This window comes from Danio rerio, chromosome 19 (genome assembly GCF_052040795.2).
Source record: "Danio rerio strain M-AB ecotype USA chromosome 19, GRCz13ab, whole genome shotgun sequence".
Classification (NCBI taxonomy): Eukaryota; Metazoa; Chordata; class Actinopteri; order Cypriniformes; family Danionidae; genus Danio; species Danio rerio.
The window spans coordinates 23,008,604-23,036,084 of record NC_141039.2 but is presented as its reverse complement, the minus strand read 5'-3'; the positions used below and the strand labels follow the sequence as shown (position 1 = coordinate 23,036,084).

The following is a 27,481-nucleotide window of genomic DNA, read 5'->3' as shown; positions in this document are numbered from 1 at the left end:
TTCTGCTTTCACTTACATGGGCCATATCTGATCTGTGCCACATGGGGGGAAAAATCGTAATTGAGTCGCTCGAACCATGTGGTTTAAATGCTGTAAAAAAAGACACGAAACAAAACCATTAAACATGAACCTCCAAAAGATGATAACCTTAGCTCAAATTGATATGGTAAAACCGTTTCATTGCTGCTATTTGTATAGATAAGTTTACAAGTGCCGAGGTTGCTGAAATTCAGGTATGTATGATTATATATGGCTTCTGGAGTCATCTAACCAATCAGTAATCAATATCTACTCTAAGTCTGACCATAGACTGTGCAATTTCTCTGAGAATTCAGCAAAGTACCAACTCACACTGTATAAGAAGACTGCATTTGCACAAAAAAATCACTTCAAAAGTGTAATAAGTTGGTGAAACGATCACCAGCTTTAACTTCCCACCATCTTTACTGTCATGTGATTGAAAGCATGTGATTGTGGGATATCATATGCAGTGAAAAATACACCTATTTTAAAGATAAAGGCATCTCAGCAAACAGGATGTGACAAGCATTGGATTTGAACATACATTGTTGTCAAATCTGCAAATAAAACAGATTATTGGGGAAACATGTTTTAAGGTCAGTGGTTATACAATTTGACAATACTTTGACAATACAAATTACATTTATGTGAATGTAAAAAATAGATAAAAAGGTAATCACCAGCAAAATAGTCATCTATGTGTTTAAAATCAACTCATCTATATGTGTTTGACTTGAATCCATGCTGTCCATTTGACAGATGCTCAATTTAAATGTGAATTTGCAGTGGACAATTGAGCTAAATTCAGAAGTGTCTGTACAGTTAAGCAGATAATATTAAACAAAATCTGAAAGCAAAATGCAATAACTATGTTTCATTTCTTCTTTAGATAATTGTTTATTAATCTGACGGTCAGGCGTCCCTGTAATTTTCACCCTGCTATTGTCTTCTGTACTATATTCTTTGTACCCCAGCAGCATCTCAGACTTTAGCCTTGGCACAGACACATGTTGAGATGGGATTTCTCTCCCAACTGCATGTTATTATGGAAATACATCCTATTCTACAATAGGAACAGACTGATTCCTTCATGATGCCAAAAAAAAAAAAACAGATATTGGAATGTTTTCTACCTGTAGACTTCACTACAATGCATCACCTACTGTAGTCACACAATAATATTCACTATGAGCAAATATGTTCTCTTGAGTTAGTATATCGTCTACAGATTTAACCCAGTAATGTCCATAATTGAGTGCAAAATCTTTCATATGAAAATAAAATGCAAGTGATCAGTGGCACGTGCAATATCTATACATAGAAACTCCAACAGAAACATATGCAAAGATTGAGATAATAAGGGGTTCTGTCCACACCTTACTAGCTCCCAGGTGAATTTCTGAGTAAACATGAAGAAATGAGAGCATGAATTAAATACCACCACATGACACTTTATTCTGCAAGTTGTCAAAAGCTCTTCCTAAGGGTTTTAAAACATCTATAGTCAGCCAAAAGTGTTTACAAATGGAAAAAGAGCGGCAGAGCCTTTGGCAACAGTAGTTGCCCGGAGGCTTAAATGGATTATGTTCTGTCCCACATTAGCCTGTCCTCTTCTTCCCTATACTGGGAAAGTTCTACTCACAGTATATTATGTTATATATGTTGTACATAGCTAGCCGGTGTCTTTTTTGTGAGTAAAGGCAGAAGATACTTTGATGCACTGCATGGATGAAGAAAGAGATAAGAACGAAGATATATTATTGCTTTTTTCCAAAAACACTTGAATGACAGTTCAGCCAAAAATGAAAAAAAAAAAAAACTTAATTTTAAGTATTCCAAACCTTTATAGCCATATTTTGTTAAATGAAAATGAAACATACTTTGAATATTGTGGGAAATCGATAACCACTGACATCCATATAAAGAAAAATTTATTTCAAAAATCACTATTAAGAAAGCATCAACTATGACTTATGCATCAACAATGTGCTGCTGGTATTATTTATTATACTTATTTATTGAGGTAGTAGGTTATAGTTATTAGTAGTAGTTAACCGTGTAGGGGTAGTTAATTTAGAAATTAATTTGTTACAATATTGAGTTACTCCCATAAAAAAGTAACTAATTGTGATGCTTAGTTACTTTTTATAGTAAGTAATGCGTTATATTACTTTTGCGTTACTTTTCCTTACCTTGCTGAGATTTGATCTCTTTCAGAACTTGCAGGTGTTTTTTCACCTTTTTGATAAAGAAGCTCTGCATCTAACAACCACCTATAATCTACACCTTCATTTTCCTTTAAATGTAGACTAATACTATATTTTGAGAACTTTCTTAGCCCAGAGGTACATGCTGTATATACAGATTAATGAAAGCACGTAAGGTGTTTGTTACTTTTGTACGTTTTGTGTTATTATTGTGTTTAAGTAAATTCACTGTCCATTGATATAAAAATTGCAATAAAGCCTAGAGTAGGCTGCAAACATGAAAAAAAAATTATATTAAAGCAAAACCAAATTTCAAACCTTTAAAATATTTAATAACAAAATGAACAGCAAGATGATAACAAAATAAATCTTAAAAGTATGGAAAGTAAATACAAGTAAATCCATTTGATGGCAATAATAACGATTTCTGTTTTACGGTGGTCAAAAACAAATTTTTTAGTGCGTTACTACCACCTCTTGCTCCAGTCCAATTAGGCTAACACAAAAAATTAGCTTGATGGAAAGATGACTGATGACTTATTTCTGAAGCAGGATTCCTTGTGACCATACATCGAGCAATACATGTGAAGATGCAGTAACGTTAATTCTAATACTGTGCTCAAAAATACTTTAGTGATTTTTATATATATATATATTTTGTCACACAACATGCGATCGCTCCCCAGAGATCGCTGGTTCTCGCATGAGTACTTGGACTACACTTCCACCTTTTCCTGGACTACATTTTCATACATGCACTTCTCCCAGACACTCACGCCTGCTCACACATCTAGCTTGATTACATTCACCACCTGAACCTTGTCATAGACTGATATCACACCACTTATAAGCCCCTCATGAACCCATCCAGTTTGCCGAGTCTTGTTTGCTTCATTGTGACATTACAACACTTTTCCCTGTCTTGTTTCTCTGTGTTTGAACCTAGTCTTGTATCCTTGTTATCCTGTTTAGCCGCCTGCCTTTCGACCTTCTGCCTGTTTACCGTTTATGATTCTGGAATGCTTTAATATACCCGTTTGCACCTGTATGACCACTGCTTGCCTGACGCTGAATAAACCTGCATATTGGATCTTACCTCCAGTTGTATCTGTCACTCCACCCCCCGACGTTAAATATATAGATATATACATTTTTCAAGTAGCTTGCTCAACACTTTTGACCTCAGACAAATGGAGAGCACCCAAACATTATCGTGCTTTTAATTTTTTTCATATATAAAACTTGTATCAAAGTTACAACAAAAACTTGTCAGTTGCTTTGACACATGAAACAGGAGAAGAAATTGGTGAAGATCGTTTTAAATTTAGACACAAAATGTGAATGGCTTCATAAACAGCCAATATACTAATAATAGGCAGGCAATACAAAACTACATAATACCATTTTTCTAAATTTTTCAAAATATATTAATAGAAAGGAGAAAGTGAAAGTTGGTAGTACATGATTTAGAGAAGATTTAAGGTTTGTTACGATATCTGTCTGTCAAAAAGCATATCACATATTTAATATCAAACTTCTGAAAAGGCCTAAAAGGGCGTCCAGATATTTTCTGAGAGGTGCAGTTGTCCTCCTAATGTCCTTATGGGAGTGAAAACTAAAAAAAAAAAGTGAAATATACGTAGCCATCCTGAGGGAAAACAGAACTAAATAAGATCACAGAGTAGTGTTTTTTGCATCCCTTAGAGGCTGCAACAAAGACCTAAAGAGTCATATGCCTTTGACGAAGAAAATCTAATTGAAGAAAAAAACTCCATTGGGATTAAGAGCTGTATACATAACTCAGAGCAAAATGTCCCCCTCTCCTCTCATAAGAGGAAAAGAAAGGGACAGCATCTTCTTTTCCCACTCCGCTCTTTTTCGATTTATTGGCATCACACTTAAAAATACTTTTACAAATCGAAAAAGCATACATGATTGCTGGAAGGAATTTAACAAATCAATATTAATTCTGTTCAATGATCCATCTTTTCAAATACTGTACTGTTTTAGTTGATGTGTAAATAAAACCGCACTCTAAGAAATGCTGGGTTATTTAAACTCAAATTGGGTAAAATATGGACTTACCCAAACATTGCGTTAAATTTGGTCCTATTAATTTAATTATTAAAAAAATTAACCCAGCATTTGTTTTAGGCACAATCACAATTCTATATTTTTAACCTTTCCCCTTGGCTCTTGAAACAAAGTGTGAAGGAGAAACATCTGCACACATCATCATGTCATCGCAGACATTGTAAAACGGTCATTCCCAGGCTTTAGACTTTTCTGACAGAGTATTCGAGGGTCATCGAGTGATAGATGTGAAAGTATGTTGTGGGACTGCTATACAGGAGTTATTGTTATGCATTATAGATAGCGAAGTTTAGCGTTTTTATTTTAAGTATGACGGTAAAACATGAAAACTGTTAGAAATGTATTAACACATATGCTTGTTTGTTGTAAAAATTTGTAATAATGACAAAAAACACTAATTTGTGCATCTCCTTAAATGTCTGGGAAATTGGTATATTCTTGAAAACTTTCGTACTCTTTGGTGTAGAGCAGGGGTCACCAATCTCGGTCCTGGAGATTGGTCCTCGGTGTCCCTTCAGGTTTTAGCTCCAACTTACCTCAACACACCTGCCTGGGTGTTTTAAGTATACCTAGTAAGACCTTGATTAGCTTGTTCAGGTGTGTTTGATTAGGGTTGGAGCTATAATCTGCAGGACACCGGCCCTCCAGGAACAAGTTTGGTGACCCCTGGTGTAGAGTGTGGTCCTGGAAAATCTCCATTTCAAGGGCTATCTAGACCTTCCCTTAGCCTTCCGCCTTCAAGCTAAAGAGAATTGGGACACCTCTACACCTTCATGTGAACGTGCAAAATGAGGGCAGGGGTAAGGAGAAGGGCTGAGGTGTAGAATTGGGTTGGGCCTGAATCTGTGTTACACCTAGAAATGGCTTGAAATAATCCAGCATTTTTAAAGTACATTGTGTTTTCTGTTCATACAACAAATTGGTGTAGAAATATAACGTAAAAATTATCTGCATCAAAGTAAAAATAGCCCAATAGGAAGCTTACATTTGTGTATGATTGTTCTGCATGCTGATGGATATCTCTAAAAAATAACTTTAGGAAGCAATTGAATTGAACAGCTTGAGCTTTGAGTTTAATATTTCAGTAACTTGCAAGTAATGAAGTTCGCTATATACTGTACGTTACAGATTTTCAGATTATTTTAATGTTAAGAAAACTGCAATTATAAATCTTTTTTTTTTTTCAAGAAACCAGTTTAATAAAGAAAGCAAAAAAATAAAATAAATTAGATACATATGCCGAATCATGTCTTCAAAAATAGGACATAACAAACCAAAATTTTTGCGGTCAGTTACTCATGTGTATATATATAACTTTTTTTTTTTGCATTTGTTTCAAAAACATTGTAATTAAGTACAATTATTTTGTAAAGAAAAGGCTCCAAATAACCACTCCAAATAGTCAGCTATTGAGGTTGATCAGTCAGGCTATCAGTATTGGTTGCGAAATTCAGAATGAGTTTAAATTGTAATATTGTTTTAATAGTAATATTGGATTTTTTTAATCAAATAAAAGCAGCTTCGGTTAGCATAAGGGCCATTGAAAACCTCAAGCGTTCATAACAAAACATCAATACGATAGCAGACGTGCCGCCGACACTACAAATCCTCTCTCAAACATTCCAAATCAACTGCATCCGTTTAAAGTTACGTTTCACAAAAATTCCCCAACAACTTCTATTAGGCCTCTTTTTATTCACGCTTTACAGTTTGAGTGTAATAACGTTGGTATCAGCTCACAGCGAATGAACGCAGATGAAAGCCTGAACCGCGAGTCGGAACTTTCATGTCTCCGCTGAGGCTGTAACTGGGGGCATTCTGGGATGGGGGTTTTACTGTGGTTTTGTTTATAGGGGCTGAAGGATAACCATGGCAGGCAGTGACTGGAAGCCCTCACTCGGGACAGGAGAGAAGTCAGATCCACTCAGGCTAGGGTTGATTCGATTAAACAACCACCGAGGTCCGCCGTTCAGGTTCGCTTTCTGCATATGCAGGGCCGCGGAGACCAAGACCCCATCAGGGGCCGTCTGTCCATTCAAAAGAGAGAGAGAGAGGAGAGAAAAAAAAAACATCATTTATTTAACGTGTTTACTGTTTACTGTTTCTACCGGGCCTTAGAGAGGAAATTAATTTTTTACAATTTTCCCCTAAGTATAAAAGAGCAAGGCGAACTCTAGGGTATTCGGGCTTCCAAAATGATGAACAGTGCGAGTCTCTTTGATTTTCATCACCTTTATCAATGACAGATATGATTTTCCTCTTCTCTTTCAGCGTTATGAATATTTCACCATAAAGGGCCTGTCCGTTTACTGTAGGGTGGCAGGAGCCAAACGTAGATAGAAGTGTCAGTCAATTCTTTCTGTCGGTTTAATAAGATCACAAGGTTCTCTGATAAAAGCAAGGCTCATTCAAACGAATATCTGAAGTTACAAGGAAACAATGCCTTATTGTTTTTGCAAATAATAATTATTAATGAGAAGGGGGAAATGCTTCAGATGGCATTTAAATATTATGGCCTGCCAAAGTTGTACTGTGTTATAAATTAAAGATCTGTGAAGCATTTGCAGTGATTTGTGAAGAGTGGATTGGTCAAATTTCAGTTATGCTAAATGCAGTATTAATTTCGACTCAAGTGTAAAATCTACTTAAAATGTAGTAAATGTTTCATCATGTCATTTTCTTTCATTTTAGTCCATTTTACTCTGCATATATATTTTTGTCAATGAAATTTGCATTTTAATGGATGCTGGAAACCAACACAATCTCATGGCTGTTACTTTTTGATTTGTGGCTAATTCGTACGAATTTGCATGATCTTGTTTGCACAATTTAGTACAATTTGCTTATCCCCCAATGACGGTTGGGTGCTGCACCTCCTTTTTAAAATCTTACATTTTTGTACAACTAAACTCATATGAATACGTAGGAATTAGGGTTGCACGGTTTACCGATACTATGGTAGTAACGTGAGACTATGGCTCCAAAATACTGTCGATGCCACTTTAGTTTGTAAACGGTAGTATTACAATTAACGGTCAATTAACAATACATAATGTTGCATGTGGAAAAGTGACTAAAATGCTCACCTTGTTGTGCAACAATGGACCATTTTATTTGAATAGTCTGTGGAGCCCTTAAAGGTTGCAAACTGTGTAGAATTTATGCATTTTATAATAGTCTGTTGCACGTTTACATAATGCTTCATATCGAATCTTAATCAGTCAATTTCTGCTCCTGTCATTATGATTTAGTAACAACTGCAACAATCTCTTAAAAAAGAACGACTCACAAAGTGAAATTCTGAAGTACCTGGTAAGACTGGAGAAAAAAACAAAAAAAGATACTGGAAACATTAAAACTGAATTTTTGACCACTTCGTAAAGCCTAATTTGGTTGGGAAAAACCTCTTTGTAACAAATTTTATTTGGTACAATTTGTATCTTTACTTTAATGTACTTTTGCTGGTTATCTACAAAATAAATAAAACAAACGAATACGTTTTAGGTAAAGTGACACACATTTTTTTTTAAATAATAAGGGAATCATTCATTCAATTCAAGTAGACCTATTATAACATAAAATATATTATTTCTGACAATTTTCTTTATTTTATAGATTTGAGTTATGAATTACAGTTTCACACATAGACTGTAAAATATATGGACGTAGTATCCATGACGTCACCCATAGGTTTCTAAAGAGCGCAAAAGAAGCCACAAGTAGGCGCGGCCAACCGTCGCCATTTTGTTCACGCGTCATCACACCCACGTCGGGATACCAAACAAGGGCAAAGAGGCGGAGAGTGAGCGGAGCTACAGACACCTGTTAGCATTTAGCTTGGACCTGGTTCAGACACACTTTGCTTTGGGAGAATGCTTAATACTTTATCACCTGTGACTCGTTTGTATTCTGACCACTTGTGCTTGGTTGTATACTATATCAATAAAGTGTTTTGAGCCACTAAATGATGTTCTTATGATGTTTTTCAACAGGAGGAAAACGCAAATTACTTCCAAACACTTCAGGTATAGTCTGTGTTAGTTAATGTAAGACTATTGATGAAATCCAGCATAACACTGTATGACAACGCTTCAGATGACTGTTCTAGAGCCTACAGCTAATCAATTTGTCAGATTCTGAAGTGCATTACAGCTCTAAATATAAATTTAAACAATAAATGATCTTAAATAAAACAAATACATGTATAGAGATGGTATATAAGTATATAACTTTACTCACATGGGAAACGGAGGCCACGTGAATGGTTTGTGAGCTCAATTAAGTGCTCTCAGCATGCCATGCCATCCAATAATTGTAGGAAACAAGTCCAAAAGGCAGTTGACTGTGCAAAGCCACATAAAACATCACAGAAATACGATAAATATACCGAGTTCAGTGGCTAATCTGCAGGATTCAGCTGAAGTGACGTGACGGTGACCAACGAGACCTAGCTGTCACTCAAGTGGCCACGCCCTTAATTATGCAAACTTAATATAACTTAATATAAAGGAAACGGATGAGTTATAAAAAAATTCACCCCCCTCACAGTTGTCATGAAGGGTAATATTAGTTGTATTAACCAAAATCTTTTTTTGTACCAGGCTGTAAACACCTTTTTTTTCTGCTGTAAAGTTGGCCTTTCTAACAGTGGGCTCAATTGCAATTTGCTCTGTTTTGGAGCCAGGAGCGGCCAGGACTAGCGGAATTTCGGATGAATTGCAGTTTTAGTTACTTCCATATTGGCTTCCTGAGAGAGAGCGGGAGGTTGCCGCTTGGTTTCACAATACTTGGCATCACAATACTTCAGCTAGTAGAGTATCGTAACATAAATGAATGGTCTCGCAACAACAATATAGTTAAATAAGCCACTAAACAGACAAAATGTAAAATATTTATATGTTCTTTTAAGATCAGGCTGGACAGAACAATAATTAGGGCCAGGCGGAACCTACAGACATTTCTTTTGCTATTTATCCACAGAGGTTTTTAAGAAAATCTGTGGGTTGATGTGGAATTACTTTGAGAGTATAGTAACTAAAGGCTTAAAGCATAAAAAAATAAAAAGCAGAAAAAATAACTTTTAACTTTTATTAAAGTTTAAAAACCGAATCCAATAACTGTAGATCCATTTGTTAGGAAAACAAAGCAAGACTTTCATATATATATATATATATATATATATATATATATATATATATATATATATATATATATATATATATATATATATATATATATACTGTATATATATATATATATATATATATATATATATATATATATATATATATATATATATTACAAACTGCTTTGTAAATAAATCATACAAACTTAGCATATTTTCCAATAATAATTCTGAAATTAAAATAAAACCTGAATAAATACTGTATATATTTACACTCATTTACAGAAGTAAATAAATGCACTCAGTGTGGGCTAAAAATTATATGTTTGAGCCTACTAATATTTAACCAATTTAATTATTAGCACAAAAAAAGGCTAATCCACTAAATACTGAAGTACTGAAATACTGAAATTAATTTGTTGAATTGGAAGTTGAAGAAGAAATAGAAATCTTTTGTAACATTACGTTTATCTTTACTGTAAGTAATGATCAGTTTAAAGCTTTCCACAAATATATTTTTTTTCTTTTTCTTTTTCTAAAACACTATAGATTAACCATATAAATATGACAATTAATAAACAAAATCAAAAAATAGAGTTTCTAATTTAAACTATGCTAGGCCCTAATTAAGCCAACATATTAGTATTAAATCTACAAAAATATTTTCTAAAAATGTTAAATGAAGTGTTGTTTTCAAATCCAGTAAAACTTCATCATGCTAATTATGAAGATGTTAATAAACACAAACCCAGCCAATAGAATCATTTTACAAAACAAAAATTCAGTTTATCATCCGTTTTGTCCACACAACATTTCAAATTTAAAAAGTAGTGATCAACTTAACACCGCAAACTCAAATGAACCAAAGATATAGTCTAAAATGGTCCGGAAACGTCCAATCAAGGGTACTTAAACTCAGCCTAATTTACCGCCGAGGCCCCAAAGCGGTGTTTGATTTAAAATCGAACTCTTTGAGAGCCATAAGGGGGCCACGAGAGCACCGGTGCTTCTAAATGACAAGCTGACTATTACACCATAAAGCAGCGGCAATTTAAATTGCAAAACAGGTTGCCAGGTCTCTTCAGAAGCAATATCTGTGAGCATTCCGCAAATGTACGAAATAAATATAAAAGGGAGGGATATGCAAATGAGGGTGACGGAGGACTACTTTGAGGCGAGTAGGTAATGCTGCAGCTATTCATCACGATGGAGAAAGAAAGCACCCGCGTCCGTCCTTAGCATATTCTAATGAAGGCCATCATGCAAATGAGCATGACCTTTTCTGGGCTTTTTTTTACACAAGTTCACACTGAATGGAGAAGTGTGTACATACGCTAAGGCAAGCAAGCAGACGCGAACGCACGCCCATCCCGGAATTATATGGAGGCATAACAAATACTCTCCCCCCTTTTCAGCCGAAACACCATAGTGACTAATTACAGCAATCAATGCAAGTACAAACAGAGCGAGCTACAGCTGTGAGAGAGGCAGGCCCCATACTGTATGCGACGACCGTCCTGATCCTTTTCGGGATTTCGGAAGAACGTTGATGAGTCAGAAATGACAGGGGCTTATTTCTTAGGAAGCCCCCTGGAAACCTGTCAAACTAGTAAATAAATACATCCACAAAGTCCAACTGCCAGTAATTAATACTCAATTTTTTAGTCAGAGAATGTGTACTTTTTATTGTCAGCAAAATTCACTTTCGGGAAATTTACTTAAATATGCATTTCATTTTAGTCACTGATATTTGTATTTCATTGGATGAGAATGTGGAGAGTAGACATACAGTTAAAGTCAAAATTAGAAGCCCTTCTATGAAATATTTATTCTTTTTCAAATATTTCTCAAATAATATTTAATTGAGCAAATACATTTTCACGGTATATCTAATATTATTTTTTTTCTTCTGGAGAAAGTCTTATTTGTTTTTATTTTGTCTAGAACAAAAGCCGTTTTTTATTTTTTTTGTAATCAGTTTTAAGGTCAATATTATTAGCCCCCTTAAGCAATATAATTTTTTTGATTGTCGACAGAACAAACCACTGTTATACAATGACTTGCCTAATTAACCTAATTAACTTAGTTAGGCCTTTAAACTGCACTTTAAGCTAAAGATAAATAGAATTGAATATAAAGAAATAGAAATAAAAATAATTAAAACTATTATGTTTAGAAATGTGTAAAAAAAAAGATCTCTCCATTAAACAGAAACTGGGGAGGAAATTATACAGGATGGCTAATGATCGAGGAGGGCTAAAATTTTGATTTCAACTGTAGGCCGATATTCAGTGATTCAATATATCATGATGATGCCAATGCAAAATATTTATATGATGGGTACTTCAAAATACCATTAATAAACAATTATTATTTAAACATATAGATAGTATGTTTTCCCTATTAAATATCCCCATTGTATTTGCAGTGGTGTATGCATAAATGTTTGCATAATAGCTCATAATGCTTGGAGATACATTTTTACATGTTACTCTGGCTGATATAATAATAATAAAATCTGTGACCGTTTATGGCCCTGATGTTTGATAACACTTTGCAATAAAGATCCAATAGTTAGCAATTAATTATATTATCTAAATTCGTAATGAAAAGCTTTTATTTATCTTAGGTCAGTGGTTCCCAAAGTGAGGGTCGCTGGATAATTTCCAAAATTCAAATTCATTTTATAAAACTATTAGAGTTATCATATTTTATCCATAACCTACTGAAGAACAAAGTAGTTGATAATAACACTGTTAACATGTTAATGATAAACATTAAAAAAACAATATGCCTATAAAAAGCCATCAGCTTTTCGATTTTTTTGCAACCTTGGGTGATTACATTATATTAAAGACACAGCAAAAGCATCAGATGCAGCACATTGATGTTATAGCACCAGGTTTAACTTTCTGACACCTTTACAGCACGCTTGTACAGTAAAAATAAGTACAACTGAACATTGTGGATGGTCTCCGAGTGGCGTTCTCCAAAATTAAACGATGAAAAGACTTTTAGAGCCTACAGGTATGAGTGCAAAGTTTTATATTTTTAAACACCTCAAAGAGTATTGAGGTTGTGAGTCACTGGCATCGATATTTTGGGGTTTGAAAATGTTTGGGAACCTCTGCCTTAGATAGTGTTCATTTCTTAGTTATTGCCTAATAATGTGTTAAAACTGTAGTTGAAATTTAGTTACAAGTCATAATAGTTTTACGCTCAAAATAAGGATTTTTACAGCTAGTTCAATTTATTTATTTAAAATTGAGCTGACATAACACAATATTGAAGATTTTTTTTGGCAGGAAACTTTAATTAAATTTGTTGTGTAACTAAATGGATCTGTGTTGGGACAACATGAATAAATTGTGTGAAACCCTGCATTTCTTACAGTGTATTAAATGTCAATAACTAATAACTAATACAATTCTGTTGTATTTTTTAAACAAATATTGACATAAAAAGCTGCAATAAATTTGGCCTTTTCACACAGTTGATTAGACTTGGGTTGATAGACTATGTCATTGTCCATCGCCGATGGCCGATAGACATCACAATGCTGAGCCGGCATCATGATCCTTCACCCCGCCCCCGTCGCAGCAACCTGCTCGCAAAAAAAAAAACCACACGGCCCCATCTACACTAATACATCTGGGTTTTAAAATGCCATTTTAGAACGAAAACGATCCACGTCCACACTGGGGTTTCATCTAGCATTTTTGAAAAGGTGCTTTGAGCACAAAACCCTATAGAGCAGTGCACATCGGACAGTTTATAAAGGATGTACCGCTGGATCACGTCTCACTAAAGTTTTTAAAGGTGATAATTAATTAATCTTGTCTCTATCTAATGACTCTTCTGTCTTTTGAATCTATCAGGTAACGTGTCACAGCGTCAGTACACTGCTTCAATCTTTTGCTTTCATGCTTGTACTTAGTAATTGTAGCGAAAACATCAGATACTGTTGGTTGGTTCCTGTTGGTTGTGCACCTTTTTTAACTTTTTTAAGTTTGTCGATACCATTATAATGCCGCAGATCACTCTGCCTATTCATGCCAGAGTCCCACGGAAAAAGTGACTGACAGATGGTCATTTGTGTAACTTATCTTTATTTATTTATGATTTGGTTATGAGTAAAACAAAGACCATGCAGGTCAGGTAGTTGAAACGGTAGGCTACGAATAATTAATTAGTTATGAATTAATTAATTCATAACTAACTGAGTCTGGTTCTCTCAAGGTTTTTTTTTCTTCACTCCCATCAGGTGAAGTTTTTTTTCCCTCTCCGCTGTTGCCACTGCCTCGCATGGTTCAGGATTGGTAGAGCTACGCATCGATGAATTGGCTCTTCAGTGTTTGAACTCTCAGTAATGATTAAATCACACTGAACTGAGCTAAACTGAACTGAACTTAAACACTAAAACCTGAACCACACTGTTCCAGTTACTGAACCACACTGTTCCAGTTACTATGACCATTTATGTGAAGCTGCTTTGACACAATCTACATTGTAAAAGCGCTATACAAATAAAGCTGAATTGAATTGAATTGAATTAATTCTTAATAAATAATACATTTACCGCCACCTACGACTATGATGCCATTATCCATCACAATGTTTCACATTAGACACCATACAATACCAAATTGATCGACATCGCCCAACCCAACTGTTGATACTAATCCACACTCTAAGAAATGCTGGATTGTTTAAACCCAAATTGGGTAAAATGTGGACTAACCCAAACAAATTGGGTTTAAAAAATGGGTTAAATTTGGTCCTATTCATTTAATTTTAAAAATTAACCCAGCAGTTGGTTTCTTCCATATTACACCAAAGATTGGGTTGAAAAAAGCTAGCATTTTTCAGAGTGCATAAACCAACAATGAGACTTTTCTGTAAAATGTTTTCTATTGTACTTTATTCATCATTTTACAAATTTATTTGCTTGAAACATTTGTTTATTAAAATATTTACATATAAACAATACACTCAGTGGTATTTTTGGTTATTATAGCTGTTAAAGTAGTCATTTTTTCAGCTTATGTTAATATTATAATTATACCATATGCCATAAAAAGCATTAACCACAATAATAAAATTGTATACACTGATACACTAAATATTTATTAAAATAGAAGCATAAGTCATTCATCTACTTAATACTTAAGAATGATCTACTTTAATAAAAGTGTTACATAATCAGAAGTGTAATGCTGTATGCTGATTTGGGGCTCAAGAATTATTATTACTTAATATTCTACCAATTAGAAATCAGTTTACTGATTAATATTCTGTAAATCATGACATTCAACTTTATTTACAGACTTTTTGATAAATGCGAAGTTCAACAGGACAATATTTTATAAACATTTAACATTTAGAACAACATTTTTACAGCGAGCAGTTTACAGCCAAGTTACTCCACATACCCTTACAGTGACTTTGAACTTTTCCGCTTGTAAAGATTAGGCATAAATATTGAAATATTGAAATGAAAGATGCCCTGCTTACATAGATGAAGCTGAAAGATGGAGGAAGAGGAGGTAGATGAGGAGAAGGAGGGGGTTGTTGGTTGGGCATCTCCTGTGCATCAGTAAGCAGACCGGGCCTCTTCTCTGCACAGACAGTTATGGATAGGAAACATTATCAGCCATGGTAATTAAAGGCAAAACTTATACATGCTGGGAGGGTGGAGGGGGGCGTTACGCACACCCACCATTTATCACACGCTCTGGCTCTGGCAGAGAGCAGATGAGGTGGACCGCTCCACCTTTACAAGCTTTTACACGCTTGCGCTGGTCCAACACTTAGGAGGTTTTTGCCCCGTGGTGTGATCCGGAGAAACAGAACTCGCGTTAGCGTGAAAAACTAGCTGTAAATACAATTAAATGGCAATGGAGAGGAGTTAATGCTTTTGCCTTTTGAATAATTGCATTGCATAGAAAGTGAAAAGAAAAAGCACAACGATCTATTTGTTATCTCAAGTGTTTCTATTAAACAGCAATGAAAGGCAAAATGAGAGAAATAAAGATTTTTGCTTTTAGAATTTTCTGTGAGGAGGAAAAAATCATGTTTCTCCTCTAAAGATCACTGTTTCAAACTCTTAAATTTTTATATATATAAATATATATATATATATTTATATATATATATTTTTTTTTAAACACCTCACATAATTTTTTAATTATTCCTAAATATAAACAAGCTAATATATACTTTATACATAATTGACACTATGCCTTTAAAACATTTATATTTTTAATAATGCTTTGTGATTTGTGTGTTATTGTAATTTTATTTTGATTATAGAAGGGCTTGAAACAATATTTGTTTTTATTTTTCTGTAAAACTTCTGTTATTTCTGTAAAATTTTAATTAACAGATCAAATCAATAAATAAATATACACTCATTGGCCACTTTATTAGGTACACCTGTCCAACTGCTTGTTAACACACATTTCTAATCAGCCAATCACATGTCAGAAACTCAATGCATTTAGGCATGCAGACATAGTCCAGACGATCTTCTGCCATTTAAATAAGAATGAGGAAGAATGGTTAAGGTGTCTTTGAAGGTGGCATAATTGTTGGTGCCAGACAGGCAGATCTGAGTATTTCAGAAACCTTTGATCTAATTGTTTCTATGGTGGATCTATGGTTTACAGAGAATGGTCTGAAAAAGAGAAAATATCCAGTGATCGGCAGTTCTGTGGGTGCAAATGCCTTGAAAATGCCAGAGGCCTGTGGTTTGCAGAAGAGCATCTTTGATTGCGCAACACGTTGAACCTTTGAGGCAGATGGGCTACAGCAGCAGAAGACCACACCGGGTGCCACTTCTGTCAGCTAAGAACAGGAAACTGAGTCTAAACTTCACACAGACTCATCAAAATCGGACAATAGAAGATTGGAAAATCGTTGCCTGTTCTGATGAGTCTGGATTTCTGCTGCGACATTCGCATGGTAGGTTTAGAATTTGGCATCAACAAAATGAAAGCATTAATCTATCCTGCCTTGTATCAACAGTTCAGGTTGGTGGTGGTGTAATGGTGTGGGGGATATTTTCTTGGCACACTTTGGGCCCACTAGTACTAATTGAGCATCATGTCAATGCTACAGTCTACATGAGTATTGTATTGCAGGGCTCGAAATTGCGACCATTTTGGTCGCATATGCGCCCGAAAATTAACCAATGCGACCTCAAAATATATTTGGGCGCATTAGTGCGACTGCAGATAATGGTTGTAGTGCGACCAGTTTTGATTTTTTGTAAAAACGTGCTGAATCGCTCTTCCCTGCTGCCGCTATATTGGTTCATATTAGCTGTCATTCACTCAAGGTATTCCGCTGTCAGATGACAGGGAAGGAGCTTTTATGACCACGGGAAATGCAAACGGCTAAAGAGTAAAAACTTAAAGCACACAGGTTTGCAAACCCCTAAAGTTGAGGCGCAGATGAAAGCGATCATGACACGTCACGTGGTGAATAATGATCCGCCAGCTGAGATCAATCGAGTACGCGCTTCTAGGAGAAGGTGCCCGAATCTCCATGCGTTGCATTCACTGCGTGTTCAGCGCAAATGTCCGCTAAAAGTCAAATCTAATACTGTACATATCATCGCCAAAGAAGCTCGCCTTTACTAAGTTTACACTGAAACTGCGGCTCATAACAAAGACCGGTATTGCGCCGATGGTTAGCGCAAGAATCCTGCTCTGCCTGCTCATAAATTGGGTCGGCTGACTCGCCAGCTTTTCCACTAACACAGAAAAATGAAGATCATCTCAGACTGAACATTTAAATTGACACAAACTGAAACCAAAACTTTTAAAGAGTGATAGAAGTGAGACTTTACTTAATTTCTTTTGTCTATTCTTTTTTGAGGTGTATATTATTTTATATTTATTTACTGATGACTGCTTTGCAGCTTTCATCATTGAATTGAATAATTTATTATAATCTTTTGTTTGTTTTGTAGCAGAAATATTATTTATTAAATTGACATGCATATAAAAACAGCAGCACAAAATAAATATTTCTTACTGCAATGCTTCATTTTTGTTTGATGCAAACTATACAATTATTTTTCATAAAGTAACAGACTTTTTATAGCAGATAACCAACATTCATGCACATTCAAGGCAGTATCATAATGAGAAATGGAATTCATTACTATTATTGTCATTTTTTATCATCATTAATATTCTATGGCCTAATTATTAGACATTCATTTTGGAATTATTGCACACAAATATCAATGTCTTCGCAGCATTAGTTAGATAGTTGTTTCTGGTTTTTGTCAGTCCTATTAATGTTGTTTTAAAATACAAAAAAATCCCTTAAAAAACAATTTGCAGCGGTGCTCATTCATTTTTGGTGGGTGCTCCTAAATTTTTTTTGGTGCTCCTAAATATTTGAAGTTGGGAGCACCGGTGCTACCAAGTAAAAAAATTAATTTCGAGCCCTGTATTGTATTATATCCATCCCTTTATGATCACAGTGTACTCATCTTCTGATGACTACCTCTAGCAGGATAATGTGCCATGTCATAAAGCCTGAATAATCTCAGACTGGTTTCTTGAACATGACAATGACTTGACTGTACTCAAATGGCCTCCACAATCACCAGAGTCCAATCCAATAGAGCAGTGGTTCCCAAACTTTTTTTGCCTGAGACCCCCATTTCTATACATAAATATATATATATATATATATATATATATATATATATATATATATATATATATATATATATATATATATATATATATATATATATATATACCAGATATAATATATATATATTATACCAGAATATATATATCTGTTTATTATTGTTTTATTTAAATTTGTTTACTTATTTTATTGTTTATTTTCCCTCTGAAAAGTTGTTCTTATTAAAAAACAAGTGTGTGATATTTCTAGAATCACAAAACAAGTCATGATTAATCCATTTAATATCAATTTCCCTATTTCTGTTAATTAAAAACCTAAATAAAAAATAAATAAAAAAAACAAGCAGCTTGGTTATAATTACAGTAGAAACGCTTGAAATATTGGAGGAGGAGGGACTTCGAATATTGTGTTGGACAACAGGGGGCCTTTGAGGAAAAACAAAACTATTAATGTAAATTTAATCATTTCTCATAAAACAATTCTTGTAGGAGAAGTTTATTGTCACAGTGGGCCAAACAAATCAAGTGAAGAGGTATCTATTTGCAGTACTTCTTTAATAAACACCAAAACAAAGGAGACAATCCACACTGGAGTACTCAGAAAAACATGCAACATTGCAGCAATACAAGGCAAACAACTGAACATACTGAAGGCTAGAAATGCACAGATAAGAGGAAGGTTTACATTCGGATGACAACATTGTTAAAATGATTCCCATTCATACAAATGTGCTGAAATGGCTAAAAATTATGTATTATGCACGGCAAGCCAATAGTTTGTGCTACTCTTCTTAAGCAGCACAAACACAATCCTGTACTCCATCACTTGTCTCTTGGTCAAATACTTATTTCTGCAAACTAAACACCAAATATGTATGAGCATGACATAATTTTTACAAAATCATATTTCTGTGCTTCATATTGAGATGATAAAGGTATCCTTGAAATCAGTTGTCAAAAGTTTGCTTTATAAAATTTTTGTTATTTATTTTCATAACTTCTTTAGATGGCGAGGCAGTGGCGCAGTAGGTAGTGCTGTCGCCTCACAGCAAGAAGGTTGCTGGTTCGAACCTCGGCTCAGTTGGCGTTTCTGTATGGAGTTTGCATGTTCTCCCTGCCTTCATGTGGGTTTTATCTGGGTGCTCCGGTTTCCCCCACAGTCCAAAGACATGCGGTACAGGTGAATTGGGTAGGCCAAATTGTCTGTAGTGTGTGCGTGTGAATGTGTGTGTGGATGTTTCCCAGAGATGGGTTGCGGCTGAAAGGGCATCCGCTGCGTAAAAATTTGCTAGATTAGTTGGCAGTTCATTCCGCTTTGGTGACCCCAGATTAATAAAGGGACTAAGCCGACAAGAAAATGAATGAATGAATAAATTAACTTCTTTAGATTTTTTTTTTTTTTTTTTTTTATGGCTGGGACTTCCGGTTGAGTAACCTAATGAAGTAGACGTCTTTTAAATGGGAACACTTCTAAGTAAAACTAACGTTTTGATTAAACATGACCTCCAAATCACTTAAAGCAACAAAAGAAGCAAAAACCAACTCCTCTGAGGATCCCGCAAATAAGTTGAACATGGCAGCGATGGTTAAACTTTTTGATCAACATCAACAGACTCTATCAGCGCAGGTTAAATCCTCCATTTCAACTCTTGAGGAGAAGATAGACCGCATCCATTCTTCGATGTCATACCAAGCACTAAAGATTTTTTTAAATCAAACACCAATGCACTCGATGAGTGGGTCCTGGCTTTAGAATCAGTCTGCACCACCCTTGTGGAGATCTGTACGAAATAACAAGATTAAGTTTTTGACCTTGAACTGCGTAGCCATCGTAATAATATTTGGATTGTGGGCATACCATAGTCGCTCGAAAGAACTCGACTTTCAATATTCTTTGCGCAGGTACTGGTGGACATTCGGGGAAAAGACATTTTATGCTCTCCTGCAGAGATTGACCAGGCACACAGGGATTTGTATGGCAAACCAGTCACAGAAAAAAAACCTGAGACTTGTCATCATTCAACTCCAACGATTTTTATTGCTTTGTATTTTTGTGATTTATTTTATTTGTTTAACTATTTATGCTCTAAGTTAAAAAAATTTAGTAGTTATTTATGAGCGAAAGAGTGGCAGAAAGCTGCTAATTGTTTTCTATTTACTATAGTGCATGGTAGTGAATGGTTTAACAGCGAGCAGAAACAAATTGTTGTTTCTTATTAATTATGTAGAAGTGAACTTACAGAAGGGAAAATTAGTAATAAAGATGTCACTATTTTTGTCAGAAAACATATTTTTAAAGGTGCCATTGAATTTTCCCCAGATGTTGGAAACAACCAAAGAAATCCATATATGCAAAGAAAACAAAACTAATTACTTTACAAATTAGGTTATGTGTAATAAAATCAAATGACGCAGGGAAAAAGTACTGAACACATGAAGAAAAGGAGGTGTAGAAAGGCAGTGAAAGCCCAGAAAGCCGCTAAAATCTCTCAGTGGATCTTCAGCAACCCTCTGCCCTTTGTCAGTGTAAACAAATAATATTTGCTTCAGTCTAACATCTTCATTAGCTGGAAGATGAAGGTGAAACCAGGGTGAACATTTCAGCAAGACAATGATCTAAAACACAGCCAAGGAAACTCTCAAATGCTTTCAGAGAAAGAAAATCAAGCTGGAAAATGACACTGCCAATCACCTGACTTGAATCATTATAAAATACAAACTAAAGCTGATGAGATAGACGAGACCCAGACAACCATCAAGATTTGTGGCTCTGTGAAAAAAAGTCTGTGGGAAAAAAAACACCTGAGCAATGCATGTGAATGCATTCTCCATATAAAAGTAATCTTAAAGCTACCATCACCAAAAAAGCCTTTTATATACATTATTAAATACATTTAGTAGTTCAGTATTTTCTCCTTGTGTCATTTCATTGTTATTATACACAACTCGTTTTTTTTTGTTTGCATTTTTTTTTGGGGGGGGGGGGGGGGGGGGGGGGGAATTAAAACATGAAATCTGTTTTAATTTCATGTCAAAAGTTTCTTTAGATATAATATTCCCAGAAAAAAAAACACGATGTGTTCAATGCATTGCTGTATGTTTTTTTATTTATTTATTTATTTAGATTGGGATTAATTTATGTAGCTAAAGGTGCAGTATTTAGGTCTAGTGGTTGAATTATGTATTGCAGTCCAAATTCAAAACATTGTTTTGTTTTTTTTTTAACCAGATATCTCACCACTTTAAGCCTGACTTACACTGTGTGATTTTTGATAATCATTCAATAACAATTATAGGAAGTTAGATTGCGGGAATATGGCTCCCATGTCCCATTGTAAGATCTCAGCTGTCATAATGTCTGGCTGAACAACAATAAAGACTTTGGCACAGAAGAAAACTCACCTGGGGTTTCATCATTCATCTGTGACACTTTCACTATCCTGCGTTCTGAAATGATACCTCACTGCTAACATAAACAATCTGTAGCAGTAATTTTGCTTGCAACGTGCCTTAATAATAAAACTAAGGGGAAAATAACTGTTTTGACATTTCCCCATGATGGTTTGAAGTTATCTAGTTGGAGCCATTTGTGTTATTTCATATAATTTTATACTTTATTTATATGTTGAATGACTATTATAAATAATTAATATTAATTATGTTATGCTATTATTATTATGTATCACGTATTGAGTGGTTTGGTTATGTGGAGTACCTCCACCTATATTTTAGAACAGCTCTTCTACTTGCATATGGCTTACATATGGCTACAGGTGATGGGTGTTTTTTATTTATGTGACTTTTAATGGTACTTTTTCTATATTTTACCTTATATTTTATGTATTTTTATACTATTATACATATTTTGTAGCATATTTCACTTTTATGTTTTTAAAGTGCTCTATTAGTAAAGTTTGATGTGACTTGATGGGTGATCAGCTGGCAGGATTAAACCGTGATTTCTTTGTGGCGATTTTGAAGACAGAATAAACAATTTTTTTTGTTATAAAAGCTTGGACGCATCATTAAACATCGCTGCTCTTGTCAATACAGCTCCATAGTTACCAAATGATGTCAAAGACCATAATATAAGTCAAAAAATGCCATGGGTAAAACTTTGGAGTTTGCATGGATCAGGAAATATGGCTGTAAAATCTCAGGACATAGACAAGGCCTGGAAAGGATTATATGGTGTATCCTACAACTCCGGTCCATGAGTAAAAGTTTATTTTCTAAAACGCTTTAGATTTAAGAGTGTCCCTGTTAAAAACTAAACAAAACATTACGATGGTTGTCATTAAAACTACCTAATCAAAGGAACTTTAAAGGGCACCTATTTTACCTCTTTTACAAGATGTAAGTTAAGCCTTTGGTGTTTCCAGAATGTGTTTGTAAAGTTTCAGCTCAAAATGCCCATCAGATTATTTTTTAATGTACACTTTGCGGATTTTAGTATTTGAAGACAATGTAGCTTTTTTTGTAGCCTGTGGCTTTAAATCTAAATGAGCTGCTTCTCCCTGCCCACCACTCCAACATGCTTGTCTGCTTCTCATGCGTTACGTCAGATAAACAGCTGTCAGTGATAGATCAGACAAGAATAAAGCTGAAATAAAACCTTAAGAAATAAGGTTCAAAAATACTGAGTAAGTTTATTTGATGTATTTGTGGTGGAGTCTTTTCAAGCTTTTCTGAAATGATGAGTCTCACACAAACACACACACACGCATGTTTACTGAAACCATGCAGCCGTGTTGATTATAGCTGTTAAAATTAAAAAGGTTTTTTTTTTTTTTTTTGCAAAAAAATGTTCTGTGGTCACGTGTATACATGTTACAATGGAAGCATGGCACCTGTCAATCAATTGAGGGAGTGGTGAAAAACAGTACTTCATTGTCACTGGGATTAGGATCCCGATTTAATGTGAGCAACTTTTTAAAAAAAAGAGACTCGTTGTGTTTCTATCACTTCAATATGACAGTGGACACACTATACTTGTACACAGTTCTGTCTAAACAGCTTACAAAAGGGCATAGGTGCCCTTTAAATACTCAATTGTGATTTTCAACATTACAAATTACAAAGCTGAAAGGAAGATAAATTAAAAGATGCTAAAGAAAAGACTGAACAAAAACTGAAAACTTTAACCACGACTTGCAGTTGGAAACCAGGCGTTTGTGCAAGAAAACTTAATGAAACAAAAGTTGTGTTATATTGGATTGTGTTTGTGGATTGCGTCACCATATTCGCCACTCTTATTGGTTCTTGAATTGAAGTTCATTGCAGCTGTATCGTTAGGAGAGGAGTTAGGTGAGAACATTAAAAAGCATTGGATGCAGCTCAGATTGCACTGCACCAGGTCTGCATCCAGACCCCTCTCGAATTCAGCATAGGACTTCAGAAATCTTTAAGAATTTCCCAAATTTGTCTTTTAGAGGCTGAAATTGCACAGTGACTATATTTACATGGACATCAGTAATCAAATGATTTGCCTTAATCAGAATAAGACAATAATATGATTAAGGTGTTTACATGAGTTGCTTTTTAAATGTTACTTTTATGATCTTGTTTTAAATGTTATAGTATGTAATTTGATTATCTTCATTGCATCACCGCGTTATCCACATTTCTTCCGGAGTTTCATGTAATTTCGAGTGTCTCGTTTCTAATTTGTCAACTTTAACTGCAATTTGGCACTTTCAATATTATTCAGCAACATTTTATGCATGCCCCTCGTGAAACACGACATATTGGATGAGAATATGCTGGAAGAGTGTTGTTTTAATAGAATCTAATACGAAAAAAAACTCCGCAGGATGTGTGTGTCTGTGCTCCTACTGATTTGATAGGTATTTCAAAGTGCTTTACATAAACAAGAATAAAAGAAACAAGTAAAATAAAAATAAAAACAAATAATAAAAATGCGTAAAAACAAAACAAAACATAAAAACAGGTAAGATGTGATATGAAAGTATGAAGAAGAAGAGAAAAACATGATAGTGCAATCTGTCGGACGCAGCACAGTGCTCATTCAGTAAAGGCACAGCTAAACAGATGTGTTTTCAGTCTTGATTTGAATGTGCCTAATGTTGGAGCACATCTGATCATTTCTGGAAGCTGATTCCAGCAGCGAGGGGCATAGTGGCTAAAAGCCGATTCACCCTGCTTTGACTGAACTCTTGGAACTTCTAGTTTATATGATCCTAATGATCTAAGTGATCTGTTAGGTTTGTATTTAGTGAGCATATCTGTGATGTATTTAGGTCCTAGGCCATTTAGTGATTTATAGACCAGTAATAATACTTTAAAATCTATTCTGAATGTAACTGGCAGCCAGTGTAAAGACCTGAGGACAGGTGTGATGTACTCTGATTTCCTGGTTCTGGTTAGAATTCTGGCTGCAGCGTTCTGGATGAGCTGCAACTGTCTGACTGTCTTTTTAGGAAGACCAGTGAGGAGTCCATTAAAGAAATCCACCCTGCTGCTGATAAAAGCATGAACAAGTTTTTCTAAATCTTCACTAGAAACAAAGCATCTGATTATTGCTATGTTTTTGAGATGATAGTATGCTGATTTACTAACTGCTTTGACATGACTATTGAAACTCAGATCTGACTCCAGAGTCACACCAAAATTCTTGACCTTATTTTTTGTCGTTTGACCTTTACGCATTTACCTTGAGAACCTCATCTTTGTTTCCAAACACAATCATTTCAGTTTTCTCTTTGTTTAACTGAAGAAAGTTTTGGCACATCCAATTGCTCATTTCATAAATTGCATTGGCAGAGGGTGTCAATGGGGCTGTAGTCATTAGGCAGTAAGGCTAGGTAGATCTGAGTCATAGAAAAACAGCTGCATGTGTATCGAATGTCCTGTCACAAAATGCAGCAAAATCCTATGACGGCAATAGCTTGATTCAGGTGTTTACCTATCTGTACTGCACTTCAATAATGCTAATAATATCGACATACTCCACATGTCTTAATCCGATTTCTGTTCAGTTCGATTATGACCCTAATCGGAATTAATTCAAAATCGCTATTTACATGGTAGACTCTTAATCAGAGTATTTTCTTAATAATATTGAAATCAGATTATTGGTGTCCATGTAAAAAAAGCCCACAGTCTAACTTTACTAAACCTCTTCTCCTGAGTATTCAACCTAAAAGTCTGTGATGTTACTAAGCAAACTGCAAGCTCTGCACTTTGTTGGGACTCTTTGACTACCCTATTCCCACATCTCTTGAAGCTCACATTAAACATACATGCACACGTAAATGCTGCATACGGTAAGGAATGGTTTAATTCTAAAAAAAGCATTAATGTTTTAAATCAAAGTACTGTAAATGTTAAAATACCGCAAACATGTACACAAAATAGCACTTTGCTTTAAAACCCCATCCACAATAAACAGGTTGAGTCTGGACCCACAATCTAGAGTCATGGGACTGTGTGCAAAATAAAGCAAATCTAAGTATGAGGGGGGAAAGGGCAAGCAAGGATCATGATGCCCTGTGTGTATGTGTGTCAGCCCTGAGATGAAGCACCATTCTGGCACACTTCGCGTCATGGAGAGCGACATCTCCAGCCTGCCAGGACCAGTCAGCACCAGCACTGTCACAAACACACACTCTCTCACACATGCTCTCTGGGTTTCTCGCACGCTCGCTCACACACACGTCTACAGGCGTCCTGCAGATACTGACACTGTGCTGGAACAGCAGGAATCCAGCACATCACATTACCATCAAAACCTGCACTGCCGAGACAGGTCTGTGTCACACACACTTTGACATATACACGGCACACTAGAAGGATGAAAGAAAGAAAGAAAGAAAGAAAGAAAGAAAGAAAGAAAGAAAGAAAGAAAGAAAGAAAGAAAGAAAGAAAGAAAGAAAGAAAGAAAGAAAGAAAGAAAGAAAGAAAGAAAGAAAGAAGTTACAGATAGTGAGAACAGCAAACAATGAACACACAGACAAGAGAAAGAACATTCTCAGAGAGGAAGGGAGGATAAAGCAAACAGACAAACATGAAAAAGAAACAAGGAAGGAAGAAAGGAAGTAATGAAGGAAGGAAGAAAGGAAGTAATGAAGGAAGGAAGGAAGAGTAGAAACAAACAGAAAGAGGGAGAGATGGAAAAGAAAGATTAAACCAAAACAGAGAAACAGATAGAAAGGAAGTAACAGCAGGATGATAGGAACACAAATAGTAAAGAAAAAAGTCATATAAGAAAGTAAAAATAAGGAAAAGAAAATGAAGAACAGAGAGGCTGAAGTGGAACAAAATTAGACAAATTGGAAAAAAAAAGAAGAACATGAAAAAAGAAAGAAAAGAACGAACAGGAGGTAGGGGGAGGGAGGGAGCGAGGGAGGGAAAGAAAGAAAGAAAGAAAGAAAGAAAGAAAGAAAGAAAGAAAGAAAGAAAGAAAGAAAGAAAGAAAGAAAGAAAGAAAGAAAGAAAGAAAGAACAGGTTACAGATAGTGAGAACATTCTCCGATAGGAAGGGAGGATGGAACACAAAAAGACAAAATATGAAAAAAGAACAAGGATGGAAGAAAGAATAAAAAAAACATTAAGAGTGAAGTGATGGAAGGAAAAGAAAGATGAAACAAAGACAGACAAACAGAAAGGTAGCATGTGGTAAGTAACACAGGCTGGCAGGAAGAAAGGAACACAAAGGGTAAAGAAGAAATACATACAGGAAATAGGAATGAGGGAGGAAAATAAAGCAGCGATGGAAGAAATTAGACGAACTGGAAAAAAGGAAATAAGAAGGACTTGGAAAAATAAAAGAAAGAAAAGAATACAGAAAGACAGGAAATAGTAGGAAACAGACAGACCAGAAGAGACCAACAGGAAGGAAGGAATAGACAAGAAGATGGAAAAGAAAGATAAAACAAAGACAGACAAACAGAAAGGAAGGAAATAACGTGCAGGCAGGAAGAAGGGAACACAAACAATAAAGAAAACAAAGAAAAGTAGGAAGGAGGGAAGAAAATAAAGAACAGAGAGAGACAGGAAAGGAAGAAAAAGGAAACAGGAGGAGGTAAAAGACAGACAGATTGGAGGGAAATGCATTAGAGAAATTGGAAAAAAAAGTAAAAAACACATAAAAACCAAAGAATGGACATAATGCAGAAAGTCAGAAGAGAAGGAATGGAGCAGACTGACAGAAAGAAAGAAAGAAAGAAAGAAAGAAAGAAAGAAAGAAAGAAAGAAAGAAAGAAAGAAAGAAAGAAAACTCAACTAAAATCATAACAGTAGACAGGCAAAATGAGTAAAAGAAATAGTAACAGAAATAGAGAAGAAAAAAGTAAAAAGAAAAGAAGGGAGGGAGGAACCTAGCAGACCAACGAACAGAAGAA

At 35.1% G+C, this 27,481-nt stretch overlaps 1 protein-coding gene across 18 annotated transcripts in view; it reads right to left on the bottom strand.

The window, feature by feature from the left end:
* LOC147832543 (uncharacterized) overlaps positions 1–27,481 on the bottom strand; it is a 442,200-nt gene that overhangs the window by 317,712 nt on the left and 97,007 nt on the right. For 10 of the 18 annotated variants that reach the window (XR_015516722.1, XR_015516716.1, XR_015516717.1 and 7 more), the window contains exon 3: positions 14,962–15,065. The exons of 2 other annotated variants lie outside the window; for them this stretch is intronic. Coding sequence is in view for 7 of the 16 variants with exons in the window: in XM_087295666.1 (XP_087151792.1) it covers positions 14,962–15,065 (104 nt within the window). In the remaining 9 variants the exon portion in view is untranslated. Of the gene's footprint in view, positions 1–5,370; positions 6,350–14,961; positions 15,066–15,166; positions 15,323–27,481 lie in introns of those variants that run through there. 6 more of the 18 variants (XR_015516725.1, XR_015516721.1, XR_015516719.1 and 3 more) reach the window with 4 other exon arrangements.